This window comes from Chiloscyllium punctatum, chromosome 2, assembly GCF_047496795.1.
Source record: "Chiloscyllium punctatum isolate Juve2018m chromosome 2, sChiPun1.3, whole genome shotgun sequence".
NCBI lineage: Eukaryota > Metazoa > Chordata > Chondrichthyes > Orectolobiformes > Hemiscylliidae > Chiloscyllium > Chiloscyllium punctatum.
The window spans coordinates 78,941,185-78,967,438 of record NC_092740.1 but is presented as its reverse complement, the minus strand read 5'-3'; the positions used below and the strand labels follow the sequence as shown (position 1 = coordinate 78,967,438).

Here is a 26,254-nt window from a genome sequence, read left to right as displayed (position 1 = left end):
TGCATCAAGAAAATCCAAGAGACTAATAATCCAGAGATCTACCAACAAGGATTCAGAGTCTCACCATTGTGGCAGGAAGCAGAGAGTGATGGTCGAAGTGTTTTTTTTTGTGATTGGAAGCCTCTGTCCAGTCAGGTTCCGCAGGGTTCAGTGACAGATCCTTTGCTATTTGTTGTCTATGTTGATGAACTAGACAGGAATGTAGGAGGTATGATGAGTAAATTTGCAGATGACAAAATTTGGTAGTGAGGAAGACAGCCTTAGTCTACAGGATGATATAAACAGGCCAGTCAGATAGGCTGATCAGGGGCAAATAGAATTTAATTCAGATAAACGTGTGAAGTGATGGATTTTAGGTGGATCAAGAAGGCAAGCAAGTACACATTGAATGGTAGGTCCTGGGATGTACAAACGATCAAAAGGGCCTTGCTGTGCATGTCCATAGATCCTTAAGGGCAGCAGAATACATGGAATACCTGCCTTTCTTATTCAAGGTATTGAATACATGAGCACGGAGGTCATGATGGAGCTGTATATAATGTTAGTTAGGCCATAGCTGGTATACTATGTGCAGTTTTGGTCACCACACTATAGGATGGATGTGATTGTACTCAATAGGGTGCAGAGGGGAGTCACCAGGATGTTGCCTGAGCTGGAGCAATTCAGCTGCGAAATTTGAATAAATTGGCTGGGGTTGTTTTCTTTACAGCATAGAGAGAGATGAAATAATTTGAGGTGTACAAAGTTCTGAAGGACATAATCCGAGTAGATTGGAAGAAACTATTCCACTTAATAGAGTTATCAATAACTAGGGGTCAAATTTTAAGATAAGGAATAGGAGGTTTAGAGAATTTGGGATTTTTTTTCACCCAGAGGGTTGTGGGTATCTGGAACTTACAGCCTGAAAAGGGTAGGAGAAGAAGGAACCCCAAAGACATTGAAAAACTATTTAGATGAGCACTTGAAATGTCATAGCATACAAGGCTATGGGCCAAGTGCTGGAAAACAGGATTTAAATGGATAGATGTTTGATGATCGGTGCAGAGATGTTCAGTTGAAGTGTCTTTCTGTGTTCTAAAATCCCTTTCACATTTTCAATAAAAACAAATGCTGTAACATCTAGGACATTAGGATCATCCAATAACAAGATTATATTCGGCAAGGGTTATCAAAGAATCTGTCCAACCAAACTACCATGTCAGGTACTTAGCACAAACAAATGTAATCTTCAGACTACTCCAGTATTTTTCAACTGAAACAAAACAAGTTTTAGCCAAAAATATTATAATTTCTTGAAACATTCTTTAAAACATAAATGGCAAAAAAATACATTTGTTGCATTCATCTCCTGGTCAAAACGTTGGCTCATTTGAAAAGCCTTCTGAGATACAAAACATATTTGCTAAATTAGGATTTTTGATTTTTGGAGTGGGCAGATCCAGGGGTGAAAATGGTAAACAAATTGCTCCAAATTTTGCACCATCAAAATCTATATTGGATAACACACATGGGCTTGAAATGACACAATGTAAGCTTCCCCCATTTACAATTATCTAGGATGGTCTCTAATAATTTTCTCATGCTTTCCTTTCCAGTGAATTGAAATAAGATTCCAGAAAAAGATTTTTCTCAAGAAGATTAGTGTAAAATGTGGTGCAACTGTCAGTTCTCCTAATCCAATAATTTTGTCTCATGTTCAAATTCTTGACAAAGACATGATCTTTGTCTACTACTTGTGTTTCTGAGTCATAATGCAGCTGTCAACTTGGCTGCATTCATCAAGTTATGCATAGTAATACTTTTGACTTTATTCAGGTCACTGAATTTTTAATCAGTTCTTGTAGTAAAAAGTCCAGCACTGGCCTACTGGTTTCAGTCTGATCCATACTTTCCTTATGTCACCCTTTTCCAAGGGTACATAGTTTATAGATATAGTTACTGTTGTTCAAGACTTATATTTAAACAACCTTTTAAATGATTTGTTAAGTTCTAGATTTTTATCACAGGGCCCTGAACCAAAGAATGCAGATGCCCTTCCACTGAATGTTAGTTACAGCTACCATAATTTACAGGAAGAATTCTGGTAACTCTGTTGACTCCATGTTTTTAACCAAAGATATTCTTCACCATTGAATTCTTCAGCATTCACTAAAGTGGCTGTGCCTACAACAACAAAATGATTAAAACACAGTTAGTTATCCACAGATTTAATTATGACTAGCAAAGCAACTTGTCAAAAAATTCAGAATGATGCAATATTACTGCAGTATTGCTAACATCAGAAAATCTGGTACTCACAATCACACACAGAAATGAATTTGCTTATTTGTTTCGCATTTTGACTCACTTTGTACCATCTGAGTAACCCTCTTCTTTCTTAATCATAAATCTTGAACAATAATAATCCAATCCAAAACCAGAGATGACAATTTTAAGAAATAGTGATCACTGTTGCAAATTGGCCACTGAGGCAGGCTGACCTAATAGTTTGAAGAAAATAATATCTACTTACTAGACTATTTTGCTTTTCACCTTTTCTGAAAAATAAACAGACCTATCTAATGTGATTATGTCATTTGCACTCAATTTATTCAAATGAGACTTTTTTCACCAATAGTAATTTTCTTTAAGATTTAAACGCAAAATCTGGAAATGAAAATGGGCCATAATAATCAGACACTTGTGATTTTTAAAAAATAAACATGAAGGTTAAAATGCTTTTTTTTTCAGCAGAAACAAAGTTCAACTTACTAAAGACAGCAGATCCAGATTCTTCATTCATAAAAACCATTTAGGCAGACTTTTTTGTTTATTATGATAATTAACAAAGAACTTATTAATATTTTTAAATTGATGGGACAGAAATGCCACTAAAGGGCAGCAATCAATACTTCTGAGAATTATCTAACTTATCATGTGGGAAATGCTCAAACTTTCTCCTATTATAAGGATTGATTGGCTGGGTTACATTTTACGTTTTAGCTCATCCTAAATTATAGTGAGAAAAAGTTTCCGTATTATTCTTTGATTTTAATCATATTAACTTTTTTTTTGTTTAAAATTAGTGAAAAAAGAATCTGACTGAAAATTATGTCTAGAATGAAAGAGGGAGCGTATTATTTTAAGGTGTAAGTAATCATTAATTAACCTCTAATTAAGTGCTCAATTAGTAGAATGGATAATACAGAAGTTGTAATAACCATAATTTGTAGATTGAATACATCAGGGTAATAATTAAGATTAAGTCTTACTGTAGTAAGGAATGGGTATTATTTCGTTTAAAACTTAAGGGTTTGCAATAAATAAACAGTAATAATTCCTCACTTGGTAATTTTACATCACAAAACATGAGATTAATGAACATGTTCTACACACTTTGTATCAACAGCCTAAATCAACTAAGTTCCTATAGGTAGCATTCAAGCATACCACGTCCCAAGTTCTCTTAATTAGTAAATATGCAGAAGGAATATCATTGCTGTGAAAGTCCCAGGCAGGTGAATACTCAATCAGATATGCAAGTAAAAACAGATGGATTCTAAAAACCCAGTTATGTAAAGACATGCAAAATTAAGAATATGCAATTCTCATACAAATTATTAAGAAAATAATTTTTAAAAATAAGCGTATTTCTTTATTTGAAAACTGGACTAACAAATGAGACTTTATAAATGTAGAGTAACAATAAGAATACCATGGTACTAACTTCCAGTTGTATAAGATCTTAGAATCATTCACTCAAACAACTGGTGCCCAGGCAGCAGCTGCCTTAAAGAGATATTATACTTGGAACACTTACAAATTGTTGTATCCCATATGGACTTGAGTTTTCAAGTTCCAAAATAACAAACTACAATTATAACTAAAAGTTCTGTTCCCACCTGTTTGCATTCAAAGTTTTCCCTCTGTCAATTTTAACAAGGAGGAATTAACTTATTATTTGCATTGATCCTTTGTGCTAAGATTGTGAATTTACTACACATGAATATTTTTAAAATTCAGAAATTGCAAAAATTTTGCTGAGCAGCTATTCCGGGAAAATAGGAATAGACAATGTTGATATTTTAAATCAGTAATTGGCTAGAAAAAAAATAAAGAAATTGTTTGAATAAAGGAATAACATGTGCTGACAGATCAAACCATAGTAGATTATTTAGCACCAGAGTACCAGGTGGTATGCACAGTGATAATAAACATTTTTAAAACCAAGTCCTATGGAAATAGTACAGTCACTACTTCTGTAAAGATAAAAATTATACAAATTTATCATGAGGTATTTTCCCATAGGGCTTTATATAACATTCCATTCATTTTCATCAACCATACATAAATGTATGAAAACTTTCAGCATAAACAAAGTCAAAAAGCTAAACAGAAATACTCCTCATGATTAAATAATCAATTTGTCCAGTGTATCTATTAAGCAATCATGCAGAAATATGAGGGCGAAATCCTACCAGGCTCTGAACAATATGACCTACGGTAAATTGGTCATCTCAATGTTGAGATCAACTCACTGCAACTTCCCCAATTTACTCAAGCAGGCTGGCGAGATCCTTAAAAGGGAGTGGTAGTTTCTAATTGATTGTTAGTTAAGTGGCTGGTTAACAGTCCAACTCGACACAGTTCATGATTGTACCAAATTCACTATATAAAGTAGTGATTATGAAAACACTACATGGAAACCAAAGTAAGTTTATTTCAGGTTCAACTCACTGTTTTCTCCAAAAGATCTGTGTTGTCCACTGGGCACCAACATCTCAGACAGACTCCAACTGGCAGCAGCCACATGCACCTCATATCGATAGATTTGATCTGATATATGTCAGCCTTTATCAATCCACTTATAGGATGCTTCTGCATTTCAATGTTTCACCTCGGACTGCACTGGCACCTATCTTTTGTAAGACTGTAGCAAGGCGATTTTGTTCTCAGGGACACACAGGCAGCTAATGACTGGATCAGACTGCATCTCTGAGTTCTTCACGCACCGTTATTGTGTTCACTCACTCTGAGCCTGCTGGAATGCTCGCAGATTCCTGCCTTGCTTTTTTTTGCATTTTGCCCCCTCACCTGATTCATATTACTTTGGGCTTGCAATGCCATTTGGCAAAGACAAAAAGACAGAAAGCTTGTTACAGTTGTCAGCAGGCATTAGTCCTGTCAAGGGGGATAGCCTTCGCTCAGAGGATTCTGGTAGTAGTACAACCTCTGATAACAGTTCAGACTGAATTTCAGTCACTTAGAGTCAGAATCGTATCCTCATAAGAGATAAGGAACAAGTGACAGGCAGCACACAATTGGTCTTGACTCTTTCTAACCTAATATGGGCTGGTTTTCTCCTGGAATGAGAGAAAGGGAGGTAATAAAGAAGAAGAAAGTGGATGTCACAATTATTATTGTTGGTGCAGATGGAGAAGTTTCCTGAGCGAGTAAGGAGACAGTTCAGAGGGCGTACAGGATTCACGTGTTGTAATTTAGGGTAGGTGAGGACGACTTAGGAATGTATAGCAGGCATTAGTGAGAGTGGTAGAGTATCAGCCTTGACCAAATGTGAATGCAGTAGCAGAGATGGTGAGTGTGATGTATCAGAAAGAAATGTTGGTACATAGGCTGGCAGAGCAATGAAGGACATTGGTTTTCTTCCTACAGTGCTAGACATTCCTCCAGACAGCTGACACTGATTCAAATGATTGCCAATCTTTTACCAGGCTGGCACGGTCTGATATCATGGTGTCCATGGCTAGTCCTGGAGAAAGAGAAAATTCAAATTCTGCATCACCCTATCAAGCAGGACCTCCAGGACTGTGCCCATAAAGAGGGGAAAGGATTTTCTCCTCTTTTCCATGTCTGAAGCAAATGTCAGGAACTGTGAAGGCCAAGTAGATACTGCTTATCCCTGTGCACAATACCCTTTTAAATATGGCTCCAGCGCCAGAAATTCCAGTCAGTTCCAGTGCATGGCAAGTTGTTCTGGAAATAGCATGTAGTAAGATATGATAGAAACAGACATTGATTCTTGCTGCAAGGACTTGACTGGCAATTAAAGCCATGGGTTTGGAAAGAGACAGTGAGAAAATTTGCTTGGGTTAGTGTCAAGAATTACTACATGATCCTCAACAAGACTCCCATTTAGCCAATAAAATGGTAAGATTCCATCCAAGTAATTAATACAGAAGAAAATGCTTTCTTTAAAGCATTTCGGTATTTTAAGAATAAAATCAATTAATTAAATAATTCTTTTGTTCATTTGAAGACATTTATTTAAATAGAGCGCATTGTGTATTTCATTCCTGGAGCTTTCGGAGCCTAACTGTATAATGTTGGCATAACTGAAAGAACTTCATTGACGTTATGTTTCAGTTTTATATTTTGTGACTTGATCCCATGAAAATACAAGATTGCTGTACATAGGACATTTCAATCTATCGTTCTGTATAAAATCACAACCTCAAGAGGCTGAAAACAAAAATCCTCGTATCTAAATTATGTCATCCTAGATGACTGAAGTTTTATATAAAAAAAAGCTCAAGAAAGATTTTTTTCCAAAACAAAGTATACATTTGACTGCCAAATTGTTATAAATGACACAGACTGATTACAATACCTCACTATCCAGTGTTAATTTCCAGAGCATTTCCTTTAACAGGAGGCTTTTAAACCAATATTTAGGATTTCATTACAATTTTATCTACGTAAACATAATGCCATGGGATTCTAAAGAAAAACGAAACTAAACAAGTGCAAATTAAAATTTTAACAGGACTTAAATTCAAATTCCAAATAAACAAAATAATACTTCAAACATAACCAATGTTGCCCAAATCATGTGGAAGATATTTCAGTTAAAAAAGCATTGTGAATAAATGATGAACATTTGATGTTGTACGTGCATTAACTGATAAATCCAAAAAAACCAAATTTTTGGCTCATTTCAAATCAGCTACAAAACATTTTCACGGCAGAAATAAAATAAACTCTAAAATGGAGAAAACACACTAGTACAAAGTTTTTAAAAATATCCCTTCAGTGATAAGTATCATAAGACAACTGTCTTATGTCGTCATTAAAGTTCATTAATTGTATTTTCATAAATTTACAAATTAAAAGGAAAATAAAACATCTGTGTGCAACAAAATGTATCTGTAACCTTTAGTATAAGGAATGTCCTTGCTTAATGCATAAGGAATAACTTGATATTGAACTTAGGAAAGAGACACCTAACCAAAAACATTGTCAAAACATTCTGGTTAGAAGAGGTTAGTATGTGAAAACTATGAGAGTGAAATACAGAAAGATTGAGGGAAAGAATCCTACAGAATATGACCTGGGCAGCCAAAGGTTCAGCGTCAATGATGGATGAAGGGAAATGCACAAAATGCCAGTTGTAAAACTGTGCACGGTTATACAGATTAGGCGGAGAATATAAAGTTACAATATAGAAGCAGTTTTTAAAAATGTTTCGATATATCAAACCGATGTTAGTCAGAAAGGGCAAGGGTGAAAAGCTACGAGACCAAGAAAGGACTTTGTTATGGTATTCAAACATGTGGAATGCAGAGGTATGCATGAGGGTTTTAACATCAAAGCAATTAAATAACAGAGGTGGGCGTAATTTACCTGTAAACAAGTATATGTGGTGCTTGAAATAGTGCTCATGGTTGAACAGGCTGAAGTTACAATTAAGATGAGTGGAATGGGGTTTGTGATAAGACAATGGAATTTATGGTGGGACCAAGGATCACAGCTATGATCAACCAAATGTTGATGCTGAAGAGGTTTTAATTGTTTCAGAGTTTTACAGTAATAAGGCATTTTGAATGTTCCAAGGAAATAGTGGAGAAGTAAAGCAGAATGTCATTAGCATACACTTGGAAGCTGCTCCAATGTTTCTGGATGAGATCAAGAAGCAATGTATTACAATATTGGTGTGGGGTGCAGTCCATTAAATTAATCTGAGGTACTCTGTGATGATATGTAACAAAAAAAAGGTGGGAAAATCAATTGCTAGGGAATTAGTGCCCATGCTTGCATAAACTAGGAATTGATCTTAAACAAGCCGAGCTACAAAGCTGAATAACAGAAGACAGTAGAAAAGAAACATGGTTCAATACTTGGAGATGCCAAGTCAATGAAGGGACATGGTCACAGAAGGTCTCATTTAAAACTCTGAAGAAGCTGACGTAGGTACATGCAAACCAAATTGGAGGGATTTGAACAGACAGCTACAGACAGATAGGTAAGTGTAAGCTAATAAATCAAAAGGCATTGAGGAAAAGCAAGTCGTAAATGCATGGTAATTGGAGAAGATAGAAGGATACGGATTGGGAATTTGAGGATAAGCTGATCATGGTAACAAGTATAATGAAAAGGTCCTCATACTTGCTGTTGAGGGGACAACATCAGGATAAAGTAGTGAATTGGAGGAAGACGCCACTGTTTGAAGACGCAGAGGAACAAAACACATTGTAGAGGTAAAAGAGTGGTGGGAAGAGAAAAGAGTGCAAGAAAAGAGGAAGAAGAGTGAAAAGGGAATGTATCGGAGGGGAGAGAAAGTGGGAGGGAAGAGAGTGGGGAGAACATAGAGAGTAGGAGTAAAAAGAGAGTGGGAGGGAGGAGAGAGTGGGTGAAAGACAGTGCTGAGAGGAACAGAGTGCGTGGGGAGAGAGGGAGGGGAGGGAGGAAAGACAGTGAGGGGGATGCAGTGAGATGCAAAGGGAGAAGGGGGGAGGGAACGTGGAGGAAAGAGTGCGCAGAGAGTGGAAGAGATTGTGGTGCAGAAGAGAGTGCAGGGATATCCTGTTTAGCCTTTCTAATAATCCACTCGCATCACTCGCTGGGCTAGCATTTGTCCATCACGAGTTGTACTGGAGAAAGTGGAAGGAAGTTCCCTTCTTGAACTGTTACAGTCCACATAGTTTGGATACACCTACAATGCTGATAGCAAGGGCCTGCCAATGCCACCAAAGGAACAATGATATATTTCCAAGTCAGGATTGTGAGTGGCCCAACGGGAACTTGCATGTGGTGGTGTTCCAAGGTATCTGTTGCCCTGTTCTTTCAGATGCAAATAGCTGTAGGCTTGGAAGGTAATGTCTAAGGATCTTTGGTGAATTTCTGCAGTGCATCTTGTAGGTGGTACATACTGCTGCTATTAAGCCTCAGTGGAGGAGGGAGTGGATGTGGTGCAAATCAAGCAGGTTGCTTTGTCCTAGATGGTGTCAAGCTTCTTGAGTGTTGTTGGAGCCACACTATCTAGGTAAGTAGGAAGTCAAGAAGTAGGTTTCTCACTGCAGTATTTCTAGCCTCAGACCTGCTGTTGAAGCCACTGCATTTATATGGCTCATCCAGTTCAGTTTCTGGTCATTTGTAATCCCCTAAGACAACCCTTTCATCCCAGAAATCAGCCTGCCAAATCTATTTTGAACAGTGTTCAATACCAATATATCTTTTTTAAACATAGGGACCAAAGATGTACACAGTACCAGATGTGGTCTCACCAATACCCTGTGTAGTTATAACAAGATTTCCCTGTTAACTCAAAGTCCCTAGCAATAAATACCAAATTCCTTTTGTCCCCCTACTTACTTATGTATCATTGCCAAATTTGGATCATTCCATTCTGTCCCCTCCTTCAAGTCATTAATATAGACAGTAAATAATTGGGGACCTAGTGATTCTTGTGGCACTCCACGAGTTAGATTTTTCCAACCTGAAGATGGCCCATTGATCCAGACTCTGTCTTCTGCATGTTACCAATCCTCAATCCATTTGAATACATCATGCCCAATAGCCTTTTATATAGCACCTTACTGATGCCTTCTGAAAATCCAAATGCACAACATCTACTGGTTTTCCTGTATTTACTCTGCTTATTATATCCTCAAAGATCTCCTAAAAATTGTCAAAAGTGATTTCCCTTTCACAAAGCAATGTTGACTGTGCTTGAATACATTAAGCTGTTCTCAATGCCCTACTATTTCTTCCTTAATAATGGATTCTAACATTTTCCAAACAACAGCTTCCTTCCACCCGACCCTCACTATCTTGTGGGTTAGATGATTTGATGCTGTATCAAGTGAAATGCCATAATATATAAACTGGGATAGTTTTGCTGTTGGTTAGAGCAAAGATAGAAATAAAAGCATTGTTGAGGAATCCAATAGTGGCAGAAGATTGTGGCAAATGACAGATTAAATTTCTACACCAAGTTGTAAGCGTTCTGTGAGTTTTCTTTTTGTTGTCAGATAGTGAAGGAATGTAGGTGGCTCGTAAGGGGAATGATGAAGTAGGCATCTGTAGAATTGTCATAGACTGAAACCATTGGTTAAGTGAGGCTACAATATATGGCAAGGTCAATGGGCATACCAAAGATATGGGTCAAGAAGAGTTTAACTGAAGATTTAAATTGAAAGTTGGGGAGGGTGGTAAATTCACATGAGAAGGGGCTCAGGAGAAGCTTGCGGAAACTGGGTTGTGTTGCAGACAACTAAGCCCAATTAATGATTGGAACATATTTTAACAATAGGAATAAATTTGTGCTCTTTAATTTGAGGATGTTGCTGTCGGGGAAATGGCAAACACTTCCACTTTATCCATTTATCGACATCATCATTTATTCTTGCTTGAAGTTCGAGATTAATTTTACAGGAAAACATCTTAAACCCTATTGAGGTGGAACTGTTCTTTTTCAGTACAAATTGGTTTCAAAAATAAGCAATTCTGCTCTGCTGACCAATGTCAAAGGAATTTGACTTTACTGAAGGTACCTATATCTTGAGAAAATAAGTCTGTTCATAATCAAAGTATTGGTGTAGGGGCAGCAGAATGTCAGGGATATTCAAATATAGATCTAGAAGTCCAAATAAACTATTTCCTAAACTACTTCTCTAGTTCTTCCTCAAAAGCTATATTTTCTGAATTCCTCAAAGGTTGAGGCATTGACTTGTTAATCCAGGGTGCAATTGTACTCAATAATGTTTATCAGAATCACCATGGCAGGCAGATGAAGGACAAAAATTCAGTTTCTCATCACAATTGCTATTCAGTAACTAGATGTGAGTAAGGACAGGATGACAGTTAGCTTTAATGTCCCATTTTAACTTGAAGGCATGCAATCTTTACCCTTATATGTAAAGAATGCTGACTTGGCCAAGGTACTAATGACATGAAAGTAATAAAGAAAATGGGCACAAAGGAGTAAGAAAAGCACTATAGATTTTCTCATGCATCTAATTTTAAATGTGGCAATTGATTTAAAATGGACCATCAATCCTATAACAATTCATCTTCCACTCCTCTCCATCATTTATATAAAATACCTGAATATTTGTAATGCAGAAACAATCACAGCATGTTTGCAAGTGCTTTAAAAACTGTTATCTATATCATTAGGATCTTTTAAAAAACATGAAGAAAGAATGGTCAAAATATTTTAAAATTTATTCAGGTAGGTTTCTTCTATACAAATGTACATAGAATAAAATTTGATACTATTTTGAATTTTTGAAATGTTAGTTTAGATTGTTAATAAGTTCCAAAAAGACTAAAACAGTTGATTATTTGGCAGATTTTAACACACTCACTATCTTGGCATTAACTTTTGAGGAAGTTACACAACTTGCTTTTGAGCCTCCAGATCTCCTTCCTGTGGAATTCAGTGGTAAATTAGGTGTGGGTGTCATGTCTAAATGGGTAGCTTGTGAGTTATTGTTGTTCTGGTTACTGTTTATAGATTCCACTGGTGAGCAAAACTGTCCAACATATTTGTTCAATGGTTCACCCATTTCTAGACTAGGTGGTGACCTTGGTAATGTTCCTTCACTTTCTGTGCCCTTCCTGTTATCTAATTCAGAAACTGTCTGTTCAATTTCCATAACAGGCTCCTCAAAAGTCACTCTAAGCTTTAAATTCTGAGAAGTTCTACTCTTTGAAGATGGTGATTTAAGAGCACTTTTAGGACTGTTTGTAGTTTTTTGTGTGGTAGTGTTGTCAGCACAAGGCAGAACTGATTCCTCAACAGACTGGGTCCTGACTGGACTTCTTATTTGTTGCTGAGAGTCAGGTACTTTATCATTGCTTTCAGCAATACAAGAATTACTAGGTTCCTCTGATGAACCAGAGGCTTTAAGGGAAAAAGGAAACATTCTCCCTACTGCTGAGGCATGCTTTTTAATCATGAAGTGGACTTTTGCAGTGCATTCCTCTTTTTCAACAATGGGCTCTGGTCGTGGTTTGTCAGCTCTTTTAATGGGAGAGTTCTTCTGATCTTCACTGATATAGGAGTCAGTGTCTGACTCACTAGATGATCTCTGAGAATATCTCAGTCTGGTCAATTTCAGTTCCCTTTTGTTTCTCAGGACTTTCCTTGCAGATCCTGTCACAACACTTGCCTCCTGCTGATCTTGAAATTCCAAAGAAAGTTTTTCCTGTGTGCACACATTTCCAGAAATCTCTTCCCCCAAGAGCTGACGTAGAATTTTGTCGGATTCTTCACCTTTCTGTTTCAGTACTGTTTTTTTGGTAACCTTTGGTTTTGTTTCATTGTTGTGAGTAGTCGCACTCCCGTTTGTAGTTAAGCCTGGCATCCTTTGATCACAGGATGAATGAGTTTTCTTAATGTTTTCGGATGGTAGAGAGGAACTGGTTGATGTAGAAAATAAACAAAAACATAACACAATATATATAAGCATGAATTAATGATGAGCTATTTGTACTATAAATGTCCAGAAATGTTTTAAACTGCTATGTTGAACCAAGATTAACGTAATTTCATTTTTAAAATGCTAAAGACTTTTTAAAAAATGTCAGCACAATTAGAAACACCTGCCACAACCTATTTCTCACAGATATTCACAAGTTGAAACAGTTTTAATGCTATTTTCCACCTGCTTAGTTGGTGATTTTTAGGACAATTCCTGGGCAACCTACAAAATGGAGTGGATATCAGGATTAGTTTTGGTGAGGTAATATTAGAACAGCAACAGTGTTTATTACAGAGAATCCATTGCTCTATATAGTCCAAGTCTCCCATCCAAACAATAACAAATGGTTTACTTTTTCACTTTATTCATGTCCCCCAACTCCCTTGGTTATAGAGTATAATTGTTTCACCATTCAGAACTGCATAACGTTATTTGTACAGATGTAGCAAAAAAAGCACAATAGTTGGAAAGTTGCAAAAAGTCCCAGTCTCATTAATCTGGCTGAGCAATTTCATTTAAAACACAGCACCTTGTCTCTTCAAGTACAGGTCAATTTCTTTAGGCTATCCTTGGATTTATGTTTCCCAATAGTATTAGTTCCTGACATGGCAAGGAACAGTTCAAACTGAAAGGGCTTCTGAAAATGTAACCATTTTTAAAAAGTAGATATGGTCTAAGAGACTGATATACAACTGAGAATAACAATTTCTATGTGGTTAGAAGATGCAGAATTATAAAAAGAAATGTGAAGCTAATGGAAGAAAGTTGATTGCTGATGAAGCATGCCTTACAGTTAGATATTAATGTGGCTGAGTCCAAAGGTAGCTCTCCATTTACATGGAAATTGGTTTATTAAGTTTTTTGCTTGGATGTAATGTCAATTCATTACAGCTGGGGTACACCACATCATTAATTTGTTCTACTGAAAATGAATGTGTCATTGTACAACTCTTATTGATAAAAGAGTCAATGGTCCAAATAGGCAAACTGGAGGTTTATAAAAAGTGCCTTTTGAAAAACTTCAGCTGGGTTTTGACTGATTGGATATTTATCCTGGAGCATTCAAAGGAGTTTTGCCTCAGAAATAGTTTCACCATTGGAAATAGGAAAGGTTTATTTTGCATATTAAAATTAATTCCATGGTATCACAGCCTTTTAATGGCAGCCATCATTTTCACTGAAACTTGAGTTTGCATAGAGTCTACAGCACTGCATTGCAGGCATCAGATTCATCCAGATAGCACACGTTGATTTTTTTCGCTCCCCCTACACCTCCCCCCCCCACCCCGGTTCCTCAAGGAGATCCAACATAAACAGGCAATCAAACTTACAATTTTCCCAATTCATGTGGCAAAGCTATATGCTGCAGTAAGCACTTACGGAAAAGAGCCCATACATATCATTTGCAATTCTAAAATTAATTAGTACATACATGATATGAAAATCTCACTTACGCAAAGATCGGAAACTTACACCTTAAAATCAATTTTGTTATTTTTTTTCTGCATTTAGATGTCAATAGTGACTGAGCAGCAAGGTGCAAAGGTTGTGTATTCAAGCATCAATTGAGAGTTGAGTATGTCATTTATCATTGACAGTTCACAGCAATAGTGAGGGAATGCTGCCCAGCTACAGTTCTCAAGATGAGGCATTTAATCATAGTATCTGTTAAGTGATCATAAAATATTCTATGGCACGAGTGGAATTCTCTTGGTATCCCAGCCAACCAACAAGGCTAACATAGAATAGCAAGTTTATATACAAATTGGCTATGACATTTTGCTATGTTTTAAAAGTACTTAACTATTTGCTGGGTCAAATTACAAATTGTTAAAGAGAGAGAAAAATGTGGAGCAGTATTGAACAAAGAGTAAAATCAGGAGAAACAAGACAGGGAATGAAAATAGGAAAGAAAACTATCTGAATCATTTAATTTGCAAAGATGAGTAAAGGGTTTCAATACTGGACAAACAGAAGGATATTTAGCCAGTGTTAACTACTATCATTGATATCAAATTACACCTTCTGGAAAATGGCTGAATACGGATATCAGACAAGAACATGTTTCAGCTTAACTTTGATTTCTTTCCACCCTTCATCCACCACATCACACCATTCATCGATAAATAGTCTATCAATATTGATGGGTTGATAATGCAGTGACAGGATTCCAATATATGCTGGAGTGGCAGGCACCAACCGAAACACCATTAAATTTGCACATACAAAGCCTGCAATGTCTCTTATTATTGCTGGTAAACACTCCTTAAATGCCTGTGAACACAGAGGCCATGAAGGAGTTGGAAAAAAATATTACATATATGGTGAGGGAGGTTGGCTGGGTGGGCTAGAAATATGAGAGTGTTTGAGAAGTGAAAAGGGTCACCAAAATATGTATTTTTAAAATCCCTTGTCTACCCCTTTGGATTCAGGGCTCCTTCCTTACTTATTAGCAGTGTGAATTTTCAGGTAATTGCCTCTCCTTTCATGTTCAGCTATCTCTTAACATTTCCTTTCAGGCATTGCAAATGCTCCTTCAGAAAACTCAAGTTGAGTTGAAAAATCTCTTACAGCTCTTCAAAAACTTATAAAATGTTTGTAATTTTATTGTGAATTCCTTTTAAAAAACAGCCAAAGTAATAAATTTCACTTGTACACAATTTGACAATGTCTGTACTCCCAATATCATTTTAAATCTACACTTGAAATTATGGAAGACTGGGAACAAAAAGCATACTTCCTTTGAATTTATTTAAGATCTGTAATGTCTTTGATGTATCAACAGAATAAAGTTTTGGCTTTGGTGAGTAAAACCACAAGAAAAATTATAGGAATAAAACAAAACACACAATAAACATTCAACAGGTCAGGCAGCATCTGCAAACATGATGCTGTTTTGTTTCCCCTCCTACTCCACTAAATATGACAAATAATCTATAAATAACAGATTACAGATACTTTATTACAGAACTATAGCCTGTACTTCCTTTAGTTCTTCTGAGCCTAGTGATGTGTGAAATTTTACAGGATAACAACTACAGGGTAACAGTCTGATCATGAAGTCAAGCTTCTGCCATTTGAAAATGATTAGATGAAATGAATAACCTTGCTCCTGGGTTGACTTTAATAAGTTTGGAAAAATTACAATGGAACCAGGAACTTACCCTTTTGTACCTGAAGGAACAAGTCCAAATTTACACCTATGTTGTTTGTTTAAATATATCAGAGGCTACTGCAGAACCTAAGATTTAACATCAACCAATTTGGAGAAGCAGGTTGGTGTGATGTTGTTCACTATCTATAAATTCATAGGTATCAAGATATTTGACTTTAAGTACCGTGCAAGATTCAGCTGAATTTGAATTAGTAATTCTGTTGTTAAATTTGCTTATGTTGCAGTATTTAAATATTCAGGACCTTTTGAAAAACACAAACCTTTGATGAAAAAAAAATGAAATACCAATCTTATGCATGAACATATATTTGGTACCTAGCAGATTGGGGTTCAGCTCCTTCTGTCATCTGGTCTTGTAGGAAATGCTGAAGTTGGTTTTGCAAGCCGATCTGCTTTGCTGTTTGTCTATGAAGTCAGACAGACATATAAACACATAGGACTGTGTCTTTGCTATTTAGTTACACTTAATTATTTGAATAAAGAATTATGTTTATAGTGAACAATGTACAAGTAATGCAAGATCTTTGCATTACAATCAACACTGAACTGCATTTTAAAAGTTTATATTCCCAGATGCATTTCTGGCCCACTCTGCTGAGTTGTTAAACAAGTATCTGGAAGTTCAGTACACATTTGGTAAAAGTGGCAAACATGCTCACATCTAGCACTGTAATGGTCAGCATTTTCGATATATGGTCTACCACATATAAATGTATGTATGTTGGCAACTATATAAGTAGGGCTGGCAATGAAGAGGAATACACTCAAAAGTGAAATATAATGAAATGACTGCCTCCTACAGGAACTAAAGTGATGAAGCTGAGTGAAAACCTCCGGAGGACATCTCTGCTTTCAAAATCACTTGACAATATTAGAATTCCTACAGTGTGGAAACAGGCCCTTTGGCCCAACAAGTCCACATCAACCCTCCACAGAGTAACCCACCCAGATCCATTCCCCTACCCTATATTTATTCCTGCACGTCCCTGACCACTATGGGCGATTGAGCATGACCAATTCACCTAACCTGCACATCTTTGTAATTAAGGGAGGAAACCCACACAGACACGGGGAGAATGTGCAAACTCCACACAGACAGTTGCCTGAGGCTGGAATCGAACGCAGGTCCCTAGTGCTGTGAGGCAGTAGTGCTAGCCACTGAGCCACCATGCTGCCAACATTGGTAATATTCAAGTCGAGCAATATTTCCATTAAAATATTGACACCTGAAAATGTGTTAACTAACCTACAATGCAATGTTAAGATACTGCATAATCTAAAAAAATACTAAGTGCTGGAGAAACTCAGTAGGTCTGCCAACATCTGTTGAGAGACAAATAAAGTTAACATTTCAAGTATGATACGATTATTTTTCAGAACTGAAAGGAGTAGAAAATAATCATTTTTATGCTGTTGAAAAGGGGGAGGAGGTGTATATGTGACAAATGATGAAGGAGCCTAAAGCAAGAGACAAAGGGGATGTTAACTGAGTTGAAGGAATGAAACAGATTCAAAATAAGTGCTAATGTTGAGTGCGAATAATCAAAATTAGGTTGGCTTTGCTGAGAGCAACCCCGTGCTAAACTTTTTTTTGATGGAGCAAGATTGTAATCAAATAGAAGACAGTGTTCATGATATAAAGTAGTTGAACTTAATGCTGAGTCCCAAAGGCTACAAAGTGACTCCATGGAAAATGAACCACTGTTGGTCCAGCTTGCATTGAACTTCACTGGAACACTGCAGCAGGCCTAGGACATAAATGTTAGCATGAGAGCAAGATATTTTATCCAAATGTCAAATGACTAGAAGATTGGTTCCATTCTTATGGACACAGCAGAAGCATCCCACAATATCATCACCCAGTCTGTGTTTACTTCATTGAAGTGGAGGAATCTGTATGGTGAGCTGCAAACTAGATCAAAGAAAATACAAGTAAATCACTGCTTCACGAGAAGGTATGTAAGGATGGGGTCATTAAAAAGGCAAGGGTCACATACACTGCAAGTTATTGCATGGGAAGGTACTATGGAAGTTGTGTAAGGAAGTGTTAGGAATGGTGGTGTAGTAGACCAGAGTGTCAAAGAGGAAATGGTCTCTGTGAAATGCCAATAAAGGAAGAGAGAGGAAGATGTGTTTGGTGGTTGCATTCTGTTAGAGGTGACAGCAATGAGGGAGGATAATCCTCTGAATGCAGAGGCTGGTAGGATAGAATATGAAAACAGGGAAAACCCTGCCATTGTTCTGAAGGAAAAGTAAGGGTGAGGGCAGACACGCATGAAATAGATTGAACATAACTGAGGGCCCTATCGCCACAGGTGGAGGGGTTGGATGAACTTCAGTTGAGGAAATAGGAGGACATGTTGGAGGCAGCCTACAGAAAATGCAACAGAGATGGAGAAACTGGGATAATGCATTGGAGTCCTTACAAGGAGCATTGTTTCAGGAATTGTAGTCAAGGGAACTGAAGGTATCAGTATTTGTATCTCCAGTATTTGTAGTATTTTGTTTTTATTTTAGAGCAAGTTGTATATGGAAGCTAAATTAAAATATAAAACTAAACATCGAGGGCTGCTGTTCGAATGACAAATTTTACCATGCAACTCATGAACAAAGGGACGCTATATTTACAATGATAGATACAAACTTAATGTTATCCACCCACCAGTTAGCATGGAACAACAGAGATGCTGATCAAAACATAAACTATAGACAATGTTTTACTTATGACTTGGATAGTTGATTTTACTGATATTTTCTACCAGTTAATTTGCTGCTATGAAATAGAAACAACTAATATATACATTTAAAACATAATATATTGAATTAAAAGAAACTAACATGACTATATAGTTGAAAATGTGTTGCTGGAAAAGCGCAGCATAGATCTAAGGCTACCTAAAATCTTAGGTATGGTATCAAAACAGCTGTACATTCAGAGTAAGCAGAAGTACTGCAGAGGCAGGAAAGCTGAAATAAAAATAGAAAACATAAGGAAAATCCAGATCAGTTGGCTTTGAGGTTTTTTTTTGTTTCTGTTCTAAATTGAAGATGCCATTTTCTACTGTTGAATGTATATCCTGCCATAACATTGATCAATTTGATGTGACACACTTTTATTTGTCTATCTAAATGAAACAGTTTCTACATTACAAAAACAAAGCAATTAATAAGAATTATTTCAGAACCTGTTATGTCATTTACTATGCTCCTCAATATTTCAGCAACTTTTAGTTTACTTCTTCTTTTATCATTTTTACAGCACTGTCACTTACTCTTTTAGTTGTTTTGTTAACTTCACCACTTGTGAAGCTAGAGACATACAGGTTTCCACAACTACTAGGTAACGTGAACAAGTGGTATGTCCATGTCGTTCTGCACTCTGGGAAGGCTTCTCTCCGTCTTGATTCTGTATTGTCACATTTGCTCCATATTCGACTAAGGTCTAAGGAAACATACTTAAGCATAAATGAAAAGTAGAATAAACAATCCTAACAGTCATTTAAGCACTATCTGGAATAAACATTCTGAAGTAAGACAGAAAAAAAATGAGAAAGATATATTTTAAAATTATTTGAATTTATTGAACTTAATCATTTTAACACATCAAATATATTTGAGAAATCACATTTAAAAATGTGGGTACACAGACTAAATGTGATTTTCAAATTTCGGACTCTGTTCATTTTTTGTCCTTTATAATTTTGATACTAATTATATAACCACAAAAATACTAATTATAAAACTAGTGGTATACCTGGAGATCATGTATTTTGATAGTGCACTGAACTCTCACATATTGTATTAATTAGATCTCTCTGTCAGTTTGTCCAATTTGAGCACTGGAGTGTAAGTTTTAAATCTAGGTGGATAATAGGTGTTCTCTGTGCTGAGTACATTTATTGGCCCATCTGTCATTGCTGTCATGAGGCCCGAGCCATTTGGAAGCACAGGTCTCATTTACATGCCACTGGTGAATTCAGAAAGTTTGCTGCAGTTAATCAATTGTGGGAAGGCAGGAAAACATACAGCTCCCATGCAGAGTGAGAACCGAGGGTGAGGGTTCCTCCTGACTACACAAAAACAAAACATTTCATGCAGGGCACTTACAACTGGCAGAAAGAGAAAACTTTTATGTCATTAATCTGGGTGATTGAAATCCAAGATCTGAAGGTGGAATGACTGCATTCAAACTTACTGCAACAGCTATTTACATTCTAATTGGAAGCTACATGTAAACAAAATAACAGATGGAAAATGTGTGCATCTTACTCAAAGTCTTTGAAAGCTATTTTTATTATAGATCAGTGACCCATACCTGAAGGCAACTCAGGTGACCATGTTGGGTAGCAACATGAGCTGCAGTGTTTCCATACTGATCAACTTCATCCAAAGATATTCCTTGTTCCTGCATATATTGTAGAAGCCACAGGAGAACTTTTTCCTAGGAAAATATGTCCATTTTAGCAATTTTGGAATACAATGTACAAGTGCCAATAACCACAACACCACAATCTCCTCTGAAGAATGCCAAATATTTCAATATTTAAAATGGCACACTTCCACATAGGCAAATGTGAATCAACGCATATCGAATGGCTTAATTTTCAAAATAAAAAAAGCATTAATACATTAAGCTGGTATAAAATACAAGTTAAATTGCATTGCAAAGCCACCACAAGAGCATAAAAACCAAGTATTGGGCAGCTTTGTCTGTTAATAATTGAGGATTTCATTAATCATACTTGAAATGTTTGTGTTATATGATCTTTTTTAGAAAAAACTATTCATCTCTAACATAAGGAAGACATTAACAAGTTGCTTCATTGCAAATAGGTCGCATTTTGGTTCATGAAGTGTGCATGTAATTCCAGTTTGCTGCAAAATAAAACAGAACCAATAACCTGAAGTAACAAAGTTAATTTTCATAAATAGTAAAAAAGGAAGATAATGAGGGAATGGAGAGTCAACTGAAGTTTGCAAAAGGATAGGTTAATAGTTCATTAACATTACAGTTCAGTGTAAAATAAGACGCTGCTTTGAGCAAGTTGAGGTTATCATAGAATGTAGGTCAAAAGGCTAACCAGTAGAGCTTTGAAGTTAAATAAGGAGGTTCTCAAAAAGTCCAAATACGAACTATAACAGCATTGGGACTGAGATAATAACAAAACAATAGGAGGATGGAAATTGACAATATTCATATTTTTGAGTGATAGTTTTGACCTGCTCAAAGATAAGCTGCAAAACTTCACAGTGGCATGGTGTTTCAGTGGTTAGCACTGCTTCCCCACAGTGCCAGGGACCTAGTTTTGATTCCAGCTTCAGGCAACTGTCTGTGTGGAATTTGCACATTCTCCCCTTGTCCTTCGGGTGCTCCGGTTTCCTTCCACAGTCCAAAGATGTGCAGGTTAGGTGGATTGGTCATGCTCAATTGCCCTAAGTGTCCAGGGATATGCAGGTTAGGGACATTAGTCAGGGGAAATATAAAGTGATAGGGCAGGGGAATGGGTCTGGTGGGATACACTTTGGAGGGTCAGTGTGGATGTACTGGGCCTAAGGGCCTGTTCCCACACTGCAGGGATTGTAAAAACCATAAAGAAAAGGTGCAAGCATCATTACTGATGGGTGATGAATTACATTTGATAAGCATGCATTGTTGTGCTGCCTGTTCACTTAAAGTGATTGCAGCATGCAAACAGTGCAAAGCAAAATGCTGAATTACCATATGCCAGCAGGGAGCAAAGGTTGTATGATGCTACAAGACATAAAGCTTGTCTTTATCACTTAAAGGAAGAGATTAATTTTGGCTGGAACAGGTGTTGAATGTTACTGAAGAAGAAATCTTCTCTGTAACCTTCAGCATCCCCTCCATTCCAGTTGCTTATTTTCTGTGTAGCCACTGCTCATTTTCATTGTCATGGTGTAGTCTAAGGGGGATTAAAACTAATGCATCCATGTCTGACAATAAATGTCTGACAATAAATGACTTGTAAAACAACCTTTAAAATGTGTCACACCAAAATGTTAGTAATGCTGGAAGTCACCAAACATTTTTGAAATCCCAATTAGAGACCGCAGAAATTAATCAGCAACTAATCAGAATATAGTTGATGACAAAAAAATAAAGTAGTTGATGATCCCTTTGGATAGTATTGCTACTGGTGGAAACTATTCCTGCTGTAGAATGTGTATTCAGCTGTGCATGGCTGAGTAAAGGCATATATTGCATGGTAGTGCCCCTGCCCTGGACCAGTAAGGCCCACCTGCTCCAGAGATTTGTAATAACATTTCTGAACTGGTTAATGAGAAAAGTAAGTTGATTTTAAAAAAGGTTTTAAAGTCAAAAGTGCCATCAGTGGAGTCAAATTAATAATACATACTGATTAAGATCATGATCTGCTAATTTTGCATACTTCTGGTCAATAATCTGCTTTCCTTTATTGGTCAGAGTATTGAGTACAGGGAGGTCATGTTGCAGCTGTACAGGACATTGGTTAGGCCACTGTTGGAATATTGCATGCAATTCTGTCTCCTTCCTGTCAGAAGGATGTTGTGAAACTTGAAAGGGTTTGAGAAAGGATTCACAAGGATGATGCCAGGGTTGAAGGATTTGAGATATAGGGAGAGATTGAATAGGTTGGGGCTGTTTTCCCTGGAGCATCAGAGACTGAGGGGTGACCTTATTGAGGTTTATAAAATCATGAGGGGCATGGACAGGGTAAATAGACAAGGTCTTTTCCCTGGGTGGGGCAGTTCAGAACTAGAGGGCATAGGTTTATGGTGAGGGGGCAAGATATAAAAGAGACCTAAGGGGCAACTTTTTCACGCAGAGGGTGGTGCATGGTGGAGGCTAGTACAATTGCAACGTTTAAAAGGCATCTGGGTGTGTATATGAATAGGAAGGGTTTGGAGGGATATGGGCTGGGTGCTGGCAAGTGGGACTAGATTGGATTGGGATATCTGGTCGGCATGGTCAAGTTGGACTGAAGGGTCTGTTTCGTGCTGTACATCTCTATGACTCAATGACATGCACCAAGGCTTTGACCAAAATGGAGTCTGGTCAGCCATCACCGGAAGTGAACTGAATGCCACAGAAGTATAACAGCCCTCAAAAGGGCTGTGAAACCTGATGTGACAGCATAGGATCTCGTGGCCAAGAAAATCATGATATGGACAAAGCCTTGTTTGAAAAGCAGTTGCTTGTGAGCTTCCGTTGTAATCCAACCTGCATCCCTGATTATTTGTAATATTTTTGAACAATTCTAAGCTACCATCACTAGAAATACTATTGAATTTTCTCAGGAATCCAAAACATTGGAGTTTTGTAGGGATGAAGAAGAGCGTTATAACTCATCTGAAAAACCTAATTAGTTGACGATTGAATCACGCCTTATTATAAAACAATGCAAGTTTGAATAGTAAACATGAACCAAATACTTTATTACTAAACAGAAGATTTTGGCTCAAAAGTAATCAATAACTCAAGTGAATTGTATGAACACTTGATTGTAAATTCTAATGATTTATTTTAATGTTTTAAAGTTTCTTTAATTTGAAAATTGAGGAATAGCCATGAAAGACTATTGCAAAGGGTTCAGAAAGAATGCTTTTTCATCTTCAAACTAAAGCATGAACTGTTTTAATAGAATTTAAAGTGCTTGCTTTGGAGTAAAGATAAAAGAGACATCATGTAAATCTTTGGCTAATGAGGACTTATGCAGATTACTCCATTCAAACTGCATTGTACTTACATAATATATTCAGTTTTGTTACCCATGAGAAACCAAAATATAATTCTCACGAAAATACAGCAACCCCCATTCTGATTAACTCTGGAAAGGATTCATGGTTAAAATATTAATTGCATGTTAAAATATATATAGTCATTCAATTGCATGGAACATGAGTATTGCTGGAAAGAAAACAATCCTGGTTGTGTGAAGAATTATGCTGTTAATCAATTGAAGACTTGGTTGGGCTCGCTGTGGGATGCATTTGCATGTACAGTAAGCATGAGCTGATCCCATTTCATTAGTGCAGGTACATGTAACATAATTAAATTAGAGATAAATTTTCCAACAGTAAAGAACAAGGCCTCAAATTTTCTGCAGGACATGGTGACAAACCAGATTTCAACTTTAGCTTTGAAGATTTATTTGATGCTGTTCACCTCTCTGGGGAGTTTAAACACTGAAGAGTCACTCTAGTAATTTCTATGATTTATGCAAAGGATCATGCTCAAAAGGTCAAATTGCCTTTAATTTCACAACTATTTGACATTGCAAGCTTTACTAAAAACTCTACTTTACCTATGGAGTCATACAGCTTGGAAACAGACCCTTCGGTCCAACCAGTCCATGCCAACCATGTTTCCAAACTAAATTAGTCCCAACTGCCTGTACTTAGCCCTTTTCATAAACCCATCCAAATATCTTTTAAACATTGTAATTAACTGACATCCACCACTTTCTCTGGCAGTTCATTCCACACACAAACCACTCTCTGTATAAAAATACTGTCCCTCATGTATTTTTTAAATTTTCCTCTTCCCACTTTAAAAATATGCCTTCTAGTTTGAACTCCCACACCCTAGGGAAAAGACTTTAACTATGACCTGAATGATTTTGTAAAGCTCAATAAGGTCACCCCTCAAGCTTGTACACTCCAGTGAAAAAAGTCCCAGCTTTTCCAATTTATTTTTTATCTCAAACCCTCCATTCCTGGCAACATCCTGGTAAATCTTTTCAAACCCTCTCCAGTTTAATAATATCCTTCCTATAACAGGGTGACCAGAACTGCACACATCCTTAAGGCATAAGCAAATAAACAACTTTTGACACTGCAGGTTAAACAAGGAGCATGAACATAACAGTTGAGATAACTATACATTCATGTTAAATTTATAGGATCCAGATAGGATAGTAAGATTGGTATTAAATCATAAATGTGAATGATGGCATTTTACTTCCTCTACAGATTTTGGCTCACCTGTCCATAGCATGCAGCATAATGTATAAGTGCAGGGTAACCATCTGAAGGGCTCAACTCAGCAATGGCTTCGGTTTCACTCATCAGCCAGCGCAGACATTCAAGCTGCCCTTCCTGAGTTCATACAATTGAGATAGATTGTCATTGCATTTAAGCATACTGTAGTTACATAAAAATACTGCATATTTAAATACATGGGGTATTGCTCCAACAGCCAATGCTCCATAGTATAATGGATTTTAAACTTTCCTTGACATTCGTGGTATATTTATGGCCTTGAAGGTTCCAATGTTAGTTAACTGGAAAATTTCATCAAGGAATAGAAGGACACCTGGTTTTCTTCACTATACACAGACACAGAAGTGGATTTTTGGAGTACTTTTTTTCAAAAGCAAGGAATTAATTGATGTGCTTAGAATTTTCACCACTGAGGAAATACAAATCAGATATCCTTAACAGTGATATTCAATATACATAATGCAGACAGAAATAAAACTGAAATTAAAACTCTGAAATACTTAAAGGAAACAAGAGTGAGAAGGCTCAGAGCATTTTGAGCAGTTGCCAAATAACATGACAAATAACATAAGTAACAGCGAGCAACATGCCAGGTTCTGGCCTGGAATTAAACCCACTTAATAAACCAAATGCAGTGTTTAAAAGACAGAAGAATTTGGAATATGAGCCATGAGAACAAATGGACTTGAAGAGCCACTTCCAAATCTCTTGTTCTATCCATTCTGAAACTGGCAACTGGAAACACAGTCGTACATCTTTCTTCTCATTACCAAGCCTTTAACATTCAGAACTACATGAGATGGAAGAGAAAAATTCCAAAACACAACCAGCTGAAACTACATTTTAAGGAATAATCTGCATTTTTGATCCACTCATTATTGATGTTAAATCTTGCTTAGATAATGGAGGTGGCAAGGCAATTTTGTCTAACTCACTTAATCTGCTCTTAGGGGGCGGTCTTTCTCTGAAATTCCATACAAAGCACCATTAATAAACTCATCCTCAGTTGAGGTCAAAGCATTAAATGTTTTCAAGGAGTTAGACATCGTTCTTAGGGTTAAAGGGATAAAGGACATGGAGAGAAAGCGGGGACAGGATACTGAGCTGGATGATTAACCATGATCATATTGAATGGTGGAATAGGTTTGATGGGTTGAATAGCAGATTTTTGCTCCTATTTTTCTGTGCTTCTATGCAATGTGTACAGTTTTGCTGTCTTTATTTACTAAAGGATATAACCCCTTTTAAAGCAGGTTGGATGATTACTCGACTCATTCCTGGACTGAACATCTTATGAACAAAGGTTGAATGGGTTGGGCCTATTCCCATTGGTGTTCAGAAGAATGAGAGGCAATCTTAATTAAACAGACAA

General features: G+C 36.8%; 1 protein-coding gene across 9 annotated transcripts in view; it reads right to left on the bottom strand.

Moving 5' to 3' along the window:
• Positions 1 to 3,681: 3,681 nt before the first annotated feature.
• Positions 3,682 to 26,254, bottom strand: part of sncaip (synuclein, alpha interacting protein) — a 121,487-nt gene continuing 98,914 nt past the window's right edge. For 7 of the 9 annotated variants that reach the window (XM_072584356.1, XM_072584349.1, XM_072584342.1 and 4 more), the window contains exons 6-10: positions 24,865 to 24,978; positions 20,195 to 20,320; positions 19,152 to 19,321; positions 16,195 to 16,284; positions 3,683 to 12,642 (exon numbers count right to left, since the gene is read on the bottom strand). In XM_072584356.1, the coding sequence (XP_072440457.1) occupies positions 11,559 to 12,642; positions 16,195 to 16,284; positions 19,152 to 19,321; positions 20,195 to 20,320; positions 24,865 to 24,978 (1,584 nt within the window). In that variant the 3' untranslated portion in view covers positions 3,683 to 11,558. Of the gene's footprint in view, positions 12,643 to 16,194; positions 16,285 to 19,151; positions 19,322 to 20,194; positions 20,321 to 24,864; positions 24,979 to 26,254 lie in introns of all 9 variants that reach the window. The other 2 variants (XM_072584386.1, XM_072584381.1) reach the window with 1 other exon arrangement.